This window comes from Pipistrellus hanaki (assembly GCF_964339955.1).
Source record: "Pipistrellus hanaki genome assembly, chromosome: 2".
NCBI classification, from domain to species: Eukaryota; Metazoa; Chordata; class Mammalia; order Chiroptera; family Vespertilionidae; genus Pipistrellus; species Pipistrellus hanaki.
In genome coordinates, this window is record NC_140504.1 from 41,011,209 (window position 1) to 41,022,014 (window position 10,806).

The 10,806-nt window shown below is 45.5% G+C and overlaps 1 protein-coding gene across 1 annotated transcript; it reads left to right on the top strand.

Annotated features, from left to right (window-relative positions):
• Nucleotides 1–230: 230 nt before the first annotated feature.
• Nucleotides 231–10,606, top strand: AHSG (alpha 2-HS glycoprotein). The gene is made up of 8 exons (XM_084872670.1): nt 231–503; nt 1,677–2,086; nt 4,545–4,655; nt 5,029–5,113; nt 5,809–5,972; nt 7,130–7,231; nt 9,282–9,365; nt 9,974–10,606. Exons 2-8 carry the CDS (start codon nt 1,871–1,873, stop codon nt 10,232–10,234), a joined length of 1,023 nt encoding a protein of 340 aa, XP_084728796.1. The 5' UTR covers nt 231–503; nt 1,677–1,870; the 3' UTR covers nt 10,235–10,606.
• The last annotated feature ends 200 nt before the right edge of the window (nt 10,607–10,806 follow it).

Below are 10,806 nucleotides of genomic sequence, written 5' to 3' on the forward strand. Positions count from 1 at the left end.
ACTTGCTTTGAACCTCATAGGGGAGAGAAGCATGAGAGGCAAGCAATCCTTGGGACTGGGTTTCAACTCAAGTGTCTGGGAGAACAGGTTACATGGAAGCAATTACACTTTCACAAGAGAGCTCAGCGTCAAAAACTCAATTGTATGGTGGAAAAATAAAGTTATATTTTACACACCTGAACTTATGACATGAAATATTCACTCACTGCATATATTTTTGTTATTTTCAGATTTTTTTTACTAACGTCCATATTTTGTATTTTAAAACAACAAGAAGAAGAAGAAAAAAGCATCGTATCCACAAACAGTTGCTTATGAGTTAAGACCCTGCAGAAAATGGGGCAAAGGCTGTTGGAAAGTCACCCCTGGTTTTGAGAATCATCTTGGCCAGAGTTGGTTTTGTGTCTGTAAAAGCCAGGATCTCCCTCTCAAAGAGAACCCAGAGGCCTGACCACACCTCTGAACTTCTGTCATTGAGATTCTGTGTTAGTGTAGGAGCAGCTGTGAGTAAATGTGAAACGTCCTTCTAGCTACTTCCTATGCCTCATCACATTCCCCCCTTGTCTGCTTCTCTCCCTCAGCAAATCAATATTAGTGAGGTCCCCTGTAGATGACCCCATCTTTTTCCAAAACCAAGTTTTGTTCTCTGAAGCAAGAGCAAACAACAGAACAAATCCACCCACACACAAGGATGACCTCTAACTGTTTGAAGAACACGTTGGTCTCTGTGTTAGGGCTTTCTTGTTCCAGGCTAAACCATGCCAGGTCTTCACGATATTTTCCAAGGCTCCTGCTATCCTTCTCACCTCCTTGAAAGTTACACCTGGTTTTGTTTAGGGCCCCTTAAAATGGAGCCAACAGCGTGGCCCTAAGCTTACTGTGGCCCAGAAAGACTTAAACTCTTCTAAGCCTTCAAAGAACATTTTGGAGGCCACTGCAGTGTCTCAGCCTGCAGTGGGGGACTCAAACCCAGAGCTTTGCCAAGTGAGTGGCTGCTATCCCAGAGCTTTCTCTGCTGCACTTATGCACTTGTGGGACCTTGGGTTGCAGGGCACACAGGGTCACTGGTGCCAATCACACCCAGCCACCCAGGAGGTCAGAGATGTATGTGCTGTCAACTCCAGGGTCCTGGCAATGAGGTCTGTAGATAAGAGGATGAGGAAATATGGAACTCCATCTTGCTCTGCTGCCCCTAGCCCTCTCCTGCTCTGCTAAGGAAATCCCCTCCTCCCCAATCCCCATTTTAGGCAGAAGCATCTTCATTCTTTCCTTCTTGCCTCCAAGGTTCTTACCTAACATCTTGGCATCTCCCATAGCTCCTCCTTCTTACTCTAGATGTACCCCTTGCTATATCTGTGGGCCTTATCCTCCTTGTAGGATCCTTCTAGAAGAGAACACTCTCTAACATTAGAGGATTTCATCAAATTGCTGCACATCCCTCCTCACAGACCCCCGTGTGTGCTCAAATCATAATAGAAGACACTTCCTCTGTTGCCAAACCCACAGTACTCCAGGATTGTGCCAGCCCGCCTCACCTCCATGCACACCACATCCCCCCAGCCTCCTCTCTTTGCTGTTGTTCCCATGTTCTCATGCCACCACCGCCCCATCCCCAGAAGCATTGATTTTATAGGTTTCTTGGGGCCAGCAATGTCCTAACCTGTTTGTTTTTCCAGGGCTGATGTTTGCAGGAATTTTCTTGGAACCACAACAAAAATCATCCCACGTCCTTATGCAATTCCTCTGGGAGGCTTTGACAGATAAATAAAGCCCTTGGCCCCTCCACTGGTCTACCTTTCCCAGAGAGCACCTGGGTTTCTTCTGAGGCCTCCAGCACCTGTCCACCTGCCAGGGCCTCTCTGGAGCAGCCATGAAGTCCCTCATCCTGGTCTTTTGCTTAGCTCAGCTCTGGGGCTGCCATGCTGTCTCGCCGCCTATGATAGGTCTGCTTTATAGAGAGCTGGACTGTGATGGCACAGAATCAGAGCAAGCAGCCATGGTGGCCATGGACTACCTCAACAAGAACCTTTTTCGGGGCTACAAGCACGCCTTGAACAGGATTGAAAAAGTGAAGGTGTGGCCTCGGGTAAGTAAACCTCCTTCGTATGAGCTGAAAGAACCTGTTTGTGGAGCTTAACTGGGTGTCTCAGAAGATCACATCTCCTAGCAAAAAGGAAAGTGCAGAGGAGGTAGACTCTGATTTCTTCCCTAGAGGGAGGGAGGGGGCAGGTGCAGGGCAAGAGAGGACACATCCTCTTCTGTAGTCATGGTTCTTGGCAAGGAAAAGGTTGGGGGGTAGGGGAGATTTATAGGAGAAGAAAAGGATAATTTGAAGTTCAAAGGTAGAAAGTGGCTTGTTAGAAAACCCAGCGTGCAAGAGACTGAGTTCGAGTTGCCAAATTATCACTGACTGGAAATCACTTACTGTTCTTTGCTTCAGTTATTTCTGGATGAAGACAGGGTGAATGAAACTTGCATTTGACAACTTACCTATTATATGCCAGGCCCTTTCACATATATTATCTGCTTACTCCTTCCATCCCTCGCCCCTAGTCCGGTGTGGTAGGTATTGTCTTTGTCTTACATAAGAGGAAAGCAAAGATCTGACAAATTAGGGCTCCTACCCCCCAAAGGCATATAATTAGTAAGCATTGGTCTGGGATTCGTTTCCAGACCTGTGTTCCTTCATCCACACAAGCTACCTCCCAGATTCCACATTCCAGAGAGGAGCTGGCATGAAGGAGAATTACGTCCTCACATGCTGGGCAAGAAACCAATGCAGTCAGCAACAATAAAGGTCAAGCTAGAAAACATGAATTGGGCATCAATTGAGAGAACTGGAGAAGTAGGGAAAAGGCATCTGTCTCTTTACTATTTTGAAATTAGATTGTTTATCTGATGAGGAATAATTCTTTTAGCAAAGGTTGAGTACAATCCTTCTGTTGAGTACAAGAACCAGTGTCAGGTGCTATATTCGGTTGAACCATACAAAATTGCCATTTTTGTATATTAAAAACAATCAAATATTGGCTTTTTTGTTAATCCTCACTCAAGGATATTTTCCATTGATTTTTAGGGAGAGTGGAAGAAAGAGGGAAATACAGAGAGATACAGTGATGTGAGATAGATCAATTGGTTGCCTCCTGCATGCACCCTGACCAGGGCCCAGGCCAGGGAGGAGCCTGCAATTGAGGTATGTGCCCCTTACTGGAATCACACCCAGGATTGGTCTACAGGCTGATGCTCTATCCACTGAGCCAAACTGGCTAGGGCCAAATATTGGCTTTTTAATGGTTCAACCCAATACAAAGGTAAGAAAAGACATAGTTCCCACAAGAGTTTTAGAATCTAGAAAGGGAAAGAAGGTAAACATCAAGATTTCTAAACCGACTAACTTCTGGGACAAAATATCTAAAATCAGGATTGTCACAGATGAATTCTAGGAGCTCTGCAAACATACTGATGTACAGAGGAAACTGATCAATTCAGAGGGAATAGCACACAACGTGCATCTGTGAGGAAAAGTTAATGAACAGACGTTGTGGTTTTCTCTAAAGGCAGAGCTTGGGAGTCATTTTCCTTGAGAAACCCAGAAGTGTGCGACTCCTACCGCCTGCACATCTGGATGTTTTCAGGAAGTTAACTTGGGCACATCTGCATATCATAAAACACAGTTTTCTCCCATGGAGGAGATTCTGAGGCTTCAGGTACTAGCGAGTAAGAGAGAACAGAGGCAATAAGAGGCAAGAAGAACTGGGGTGAAATAAAAAAAAAAGGCATATTCATACTTTCTTGATTTTGCAGGCTTTGAAGAAAGGATACAGAAACAGGTGAACTGGCAAGAACAATTCCAACGAGTTATAGCTCTCCTATCACTGCCTCCTCCACAACTCCTGGTTTATGCTAGTGACTTACACACTGCCTCCTCTGTCAGAGGAGCTACTCTTCCCCCTCACCACCAGCAGGGGGCAATAGAGGGGCGCAACGTTGCATCTGTCATTTACAAGCCCAAGACAAAAGCCAAGGACTTGTCCTTTAGGAAGAAAAAGGAAACGGGGAAGGAAGGAAAGAGAGGAAAGGAAAAAAGAAGTAAAGGGAGGGATGGAGACAGCAAGATATCATCCTCCAGCATCTTACGTTACTGCTTCACTGAGGAAAAATCCAAACCTGACTTTTTAAAAGCATTGTTTGAAGGGCGAAATTTTAAAAATTAAATATGTGTCAGCTTTCACTTTTAGCTTCCAAACAGAGCTCAAAGTGATGCCTGTGATTCCATCACCTGTCCAAGCCCATGCCCCCTCCCCCTTCTTCCTGGTAAACACCCTTAAGCACCTGCCCAGCCAATAGAGGAGGAGAACCAGGAAGCCCCCATGTGGTTTCACCCATGGGCAGGTCAGCGCTGGGTGGAGTTGCACACAGTAGGAATGACTTTCCTCACCTCTCCAACAGGTGGTGGGTTCAAGCCCAAAGGGGGCTCACCCTTTGGCCTGATCAACAGGAGCAGGGCAATACACTGCTCACTTCTTCAATCTGTGTCTCCACAGCGGCCCTTTGGAGAGGTGTTTGAGATGGAACTAGACACGCTGGAAACCACCTGCCATGCACTGGACCCCACCCCCGCGGCCAACTGCTCTGTGCGGCGACTGGAGGAGCATGTGAGTGGCCCTCTTCGGGTGATTTCGGATAGTGGCCCAACCAGTTCCACCATGGTTCTGTATAGATCAGGCCTCTTTATCCAGCTGCCCAGCCTGCCCTCATGGTTAGCCAGTGTGCAGTTTCTAAAATTGCCATTTGTAGCCTCCTTCCCTGGGGCTAATTTTTGCAACAGTTCAACTTTCTTATTGCAGCCCTCCTTGCAGCCAGAGAGTGTAATGTGTCAATATGCACCCTCCCCCCCCCCCCCAAAAAAAAAGGTGATTTTGTGAGACCCACCTTTGACAACCATGCCTGAGGGACCAACCCCTCCCTGGATGAGAAGTGAAAGGCCAGCCCTCCTCCCAGGCCCTCACTGTGGGTTTATTTCTCTAGGCTGTGGAAGGAGACTGTGATTTCCATGTGCTGAAACAGGACGGCCTATTTACTGTTTTGTCCGCAAAATGTGATTCCAGTCCAGGTAGAGATGATTCTTCTTACTTTGACCTTGTAGAGAGAGAGAGCGAGGAAGGAATCTGCATTGTTATCAATGTTCTAGCCACTTCGTTGGTGAGGAAAAGGAGAAGCCATACTTCCTGGGTTCTGGGTTTGTAAAACTTTTAGGGAGCTATTCTCGTTGAAGGTGAAAGTTGCCCCTTGATGAGAGGGGCTCCTGCAGAAATGTCAGCATGGCAGGAGCCACCTGAAGATTTAGTAAGAAGCAGAGATAATGTAAAATAAGTGAAATAAACCATCAGAGAAAGACAAGGATCACATGATGTCACTCATATGTGGAATCTAATGAACAAAATGAACTGATGAACAAAATAGGTCCAGAGACATAGAAGCATGGAACAGACCGTCAAATCTCAGAGGGAAGGTGGAGGTGGGTGGGTGTGGGGGGTGAGGGTGAGGATGGGAGAAGATTAACCATAGCTCTTATATGCATAACCCATGGACACAGGCAATAGTGCAGCGAAGGCCTTGCGGGGAGTTGGGGGAGGGAGGTATCAATGGGAAAACTGTAATACTTTCAACAATAAAGATTTTTTTGTTTTTCTAAAGAAGCAGAGAAAATGCCTAAAGCCACTTGGGTCCTGTCTTAGCCTTTTCTAAGAGCTGGGGTGAATGCCCTGGAGAATAACAACCCTCCCTGATCCTTCTCTCTGTGCATAGACTCCAGAGAGGACTTGAAAAAGATGTGCCCAGACTGCCCCGTGCTGGCCCCGCTAAATCACACCAAGGTGGTGCATGCTGCAGACGCTGCTCTGAAAGCTTACAACACTCGAACTAATGGCTCCTATTTCCAGCTTGTGGAAATTACCCGGGCTAACATTGGGGTAAGACTGAGACTGTTTGATAAATTGAGCAGTTTGGTGGCACTTCGGGAATGCACATGGTGAGGGGCAGAGCAGGTGCAGGGGCAGCAACAGGAAGGCAAGGAGGATGGGGAAAAGAGTCCTGGAGAGTATGAAGACCGTGAGTGTCATCAGGATTTCAGTGTCTCTCTAATATAAAACAGCCAGAAGCTTTCAGTCCACAGTTTCTCAACTCTAGTTAACCCTGTGGCTATCAGTTCAGTGGGTGGGAGTTCCCACTTTGTTCAGAAGCACCCACGGGAAATTCATGGGTCTCCCATCTTTATCACCCATCCTCACTGACCCTCTGCAGCACCCTCCTAACTGATATTTATAAAGGCGTGGACCTACTTACACAGATAGGTGTATAATGCTGGGGTCCTAAAATGCCTTTTGAATCACTGACAAAATCTGATTATACTGTGGATAATTTAGCACATTTGAATGCAACAGAATTCTAATATTTAAGGAAACTGGTTTACTGAATACCAGCCATGGCATATTTGGAGATCTATTACCAGAATATGTGCTTCATGGGGGGGAGACCCTCACCCCCAGACTATACCAAATATCAGAAATTTTATTATTGTGTCTATATGTTCCATAAGAACTATAAAAAAAGAAAAGTATAAGTATCTTCTATACTTTCATTTCTATTTTTTTTTCCATTTGATCCTGCTCTCTACAGTTGATGGGAGAGGAATAAATCGATTACTTTACTTTCCCGCTCTATTTTGGAATTACCGGAACCTCGGGTCTCAAAGTGCAGCCCAAGAGGGAAGGCTGGGGTGGGGGAGGCAGGGTTCTCACCCAGCTCATTGTAAGGTTGGCCACTGGGTTCCTGCTTCCAATTTGCAAACTCACTCTGCCCTGAATGATGGGCAGTGGATCCTTAAACCTCTTTCAGGGGAGACCTGCCCCCAAACTCTGTATTTAACATTGGAGAACATGAAGCCACAATAACCGCCCTCTACACCCCATTGGACCATCTTTTCTGGCCACTAACCGTGGTCTGTGTGAAAAGTGCTCTCTGGAGTGTGCACTGACAGGGCCCTTGCTACTTCTCTCCAGCCTCTCTTTCCCTGCCTTTTTCATGTCAAGTTGTGTGATCTTATGAGCATTTTCATTTCTCTCATCAGTTTTTATCACGTTCGACCTATGTGGAGTTTGCAATGGCTGCCACTGACTGTGCTGCTCAAGAGGTCACAGACCCAACCAAATGTAACTTGCTGGCAGAAAAGGTAAGTGGGCCAGGCCCTGGGGATGGAAAAGCTGGTTGTAGCCGAGACCAGTTTGGCTCAATGGATAGAGCGTCGGCTTGGGGACTGAAGGGTCCCGGGTTCGATTCTGGTCAAGGGCATGTACCTTGGTTACGGGCATATCCCCAGTAGGGGGTGTGCAAGAGGCAGCTGATTGATGACTCTCATCGATGTTTCTAACTCTCTATCTCTCTCCCTTCCTCTCTGTACAAAATCAATAAAATATATTTTTTTAAAAAAGAAAAAAGAAAAGCTGGTTGTAGAACAGAGCATCCTTAGAGCAAGCTAAGGGAGTTAATCTCAGGGCTGTGGAAAGGGGATCACAGTGCAAAATACCCACTCCCTGTGGGGCTGGGTGCTGCCAGCCTTCTTCTGAGGTATCACCTCCTCCCTCTAAGAGCTGTCCTCACATCATTTCACCTGCTGAAGGTCCCTGGTGTTAGGAAAATGACAGAGATTGTTCCTAACTAAGCCAAATCATGTCTGATTGTTGGGACTGTGGAATGTAGATTTTTCTAGACATACCTAGTATTAAATCTTTCAAGTCATTGGGCCAATAAAGTCCACTTCTAGGAATTTTGCCTAATGAGAACATTGGATATGTTTGACAGAACTATATCTATATACACATGAAACTAATACAAAAAATAATATTGAATATAAACTGTAATTAAAAATACAATTTGAAAAATACATTAATTAATTAAAATAAATTAGTTCCATAATTAATATATATCTGTAAAGATAATTTACCATCCATACATAATGACCCATAGAAGATCTGAAATGTCAAACAGGGGAGAGTGACTGAGTAAAATAATGGCACATCAGTAAATAGAAAATTATACAGATACTAAAAATTATGTTTTCAAGAAATAATGAATGACATAAGAAAATGCTCTCATATTATAGTAAGTGAAAACACATAGTATCAAATGTTATAGTTACAATGACCCAAATTTTTAAATGATATTCAATCATTATTTTAAAATAGAAAAATACATAGACATTAATGAAAATGCTCCTGAGGGATTATGGGGGATTTCTCCTACACTCAAAGTGTTTCTGTATTTTTTGCATTTTATACAGAATTATATGTTATACTAGAGACCTGGTGCATGAAATTCGTGCATGGAGAGGCAGGGTGTATGTACCTCAGCCCAGCCTGCACCCTCTCCAATCTGAGACACCTCAAGGGATGTTCGACTGCATGTGTAGGCCCAATCCTTCTTAGAATCCAGTACTGCTGGCTCCCAATTGCTCACCTGCTTGCCTGCCTGATTGCCCCTAACTGCTTCTGTCTGCTAGCTTGATCACCCCCTAACCACTCCCCTGCAAGCCTGATTGATCCCTAACTGCTCCCCTGTCAACCTGATTGCTCCTAACTGCACCCCCCTCCCCTGCCGACAGCCTGGCCTCTCTTAACTGCCCTCTCCTGATGGCCTGATTGCCCCTAACTGTCTTTCCCTGCCAGCCTGGTTACCTCTAACTGTCTTCCCCTGCTGGCCCAGTCACCCCTAACTGCCCTTCCCTGCTAACCTGGTTACCCCTGACTGCCCTCCCCTATAGTCCTGGTCATCCCTAACTGCCCTCCCCTGCTGGCCTGGTTGCCCCCTACTGCCCTCCCCTGCAGACTTGGTTCCCCAAACTGTCCTCCCCTGCAGGCCTAGTACCCTCCAACTGCCTTTCCCTTCAGGCCTGATCCCCCCAACTGCCCTCCCCTACAGACCTGGACCCCTCAGAACCATCTTGTGGTGGCCATCTTGTATCCACATAGGGGTGGCCATCTTTGACCACATGGGGTGGTCATCTTGTGTGTTGTAGTGATGGTCAATTTATATATTACCCTTTTATTAGATAGGATATCTTATGTAAGCAGAAACTGTAAACTTTAGAAAACTGTATGTGTTTTTTAAAAAAGAAATTAAGAACTCAAGGATTTGTTTTCTTTCCTTTGACATGTTTATCAATGAAACTGGGGGAGAAATCTACTATTGAACCAGTTCTAATAACTCCTATCTTTCTGTGGCAGCAATATGGCTTCTGTAAGGGGACAGTCACTGAGATCCCTCTTCAGGAAAAAGTTTCAGTGACCTGTACAGTGTTCCCACCACAGGTAAGGGAGTCATGGTTACATTTGCCATCATGTCCCCTTGACATTTATGTAGTGTGTTAGTAATTACAGGGAATTTGCTGCCCTGACCCACATTGATAAATAGCACTGGGGTATTTGGAACCATCACCAAATGGAAGGGTATTTTATCCATTCCTTCCCAGCCCAAGAACTGGTACCTATAGGGTAGAACTGTCCTAGTAGGCATTTGACAAGGCCACTTTTTATTTGTGGGGTGGGAGAGGTTTTCTGAGTTGCAGAGACTAGGTGACTAGATCTTCCCAGCAGCTCCCAGTGGCTACAGGTGTAGATGACAAAGAGGGTGACACTGCTGGTGAAGATTAGCCATCAGGTGGGGTGCTTTTGCTCATGGGACATGTCTAAGTCCACTATTCCCAAGACAATTGGTGAGAAGGGGCTACTATATACCAATTACCCATCTCTTATAATCCTTTGCACCTAGTTCTTTTCTGCCATATTCCATGTAAATTGAAATTTTTGCTGAGAAAGAATTGGGTGTGGTTCCACCCAAAAGCATGGGTGGCCTTATCTGGGAGGAGAAAGATAGATAACCAATGCAACGGTTCTCTCTCCTGCCTGTGTCACCACAGACTCAACCAGACAACAGCCCTGTGGCTTCACCTTCTCCAGCTACCCTGCTCGCAGCTCCTGCGGCGTTGGGACCCCTGCCAGCCCTGCAGGCGGACCGGGCACACCTTGACCTTCGCTACTCCCTCAAGAGTATGGCCTCAGTGGAGTCTGCCTCAGGAGAAGCAGGGAAAGCACCCAATGTGGTGCGGCCTGGAGTGCCTGTTGCTGCCGGTCCAGTGGTCCACCCTTGCCCGGGGAGATACAGACACTACAAGGTCTAGATGAGAAGACTGGCAGAGAGAACATAGCCACCATTTTGTCCAAGTTTGAGTAAGGGTAGGGGCCTTGTCTGCTACCAAGGCAAGTGCTATTACATGTGGTCTAGATTAATATCAAGTCCTGAATTCCAATTCTCTTCCTTCTTCAGAAAACAGAAGCAAAGGGTACGATGGTTATGTTTGATGAAAGGCATAAGGCTGGCAACTTATCATTGTTCTGATACTAAGCCACCACCATTATGTTCTCTGCCTTCTTTGACCTCACAAAAACAATTGTAACAGTGACTTTCAGAGGTGCTCTTGCCAAACTTATATTTGCTTGTTAATAAAAGTGTCAGAAGTATCTTCCTGAATAAAGAAGGTTCTAAGCAGAAATGTAGTCATAATTATTGCCTACTTCCTCCCAAGCTCACGTGTGTGGGCTGTCTTCCCAACAACCACTCTACAAGTGTCCCTAAGCAAAAGCAAAATAAAAATAGAGACAAAATAGAACAAAAATATGCTGTATTACAAAACACAGGAAAAAGTGAAACTAGAATCTGCTAAAATACCATAAGATATTCCCATTTCCTTAT

Bases quoted from the DNA above. Each gene is read 5' to 3' on its own strand.
- AHSG (XM_084872670.1), top strand. From the start codon at position 1,871: ATGAAGTCCCTCATCCTGGTCTTTTGCTTAGCTCAGCTCTGGGGCTGC. The intron at 5,973-7,129 runs GTAAGACTGAGA...TTCTCTCATCAG, and splicing joins TTACCCGGGCTAACATTGGG to TTTTTATCACGTTCGACCTA. The intron at 9,366-9,973 runs GTAAGGGAGTCA...GTGTCACCACAG, and splicing joins GTACAGTGTTCCCACCACAG to ACTCAACCAGACAACAGCCC.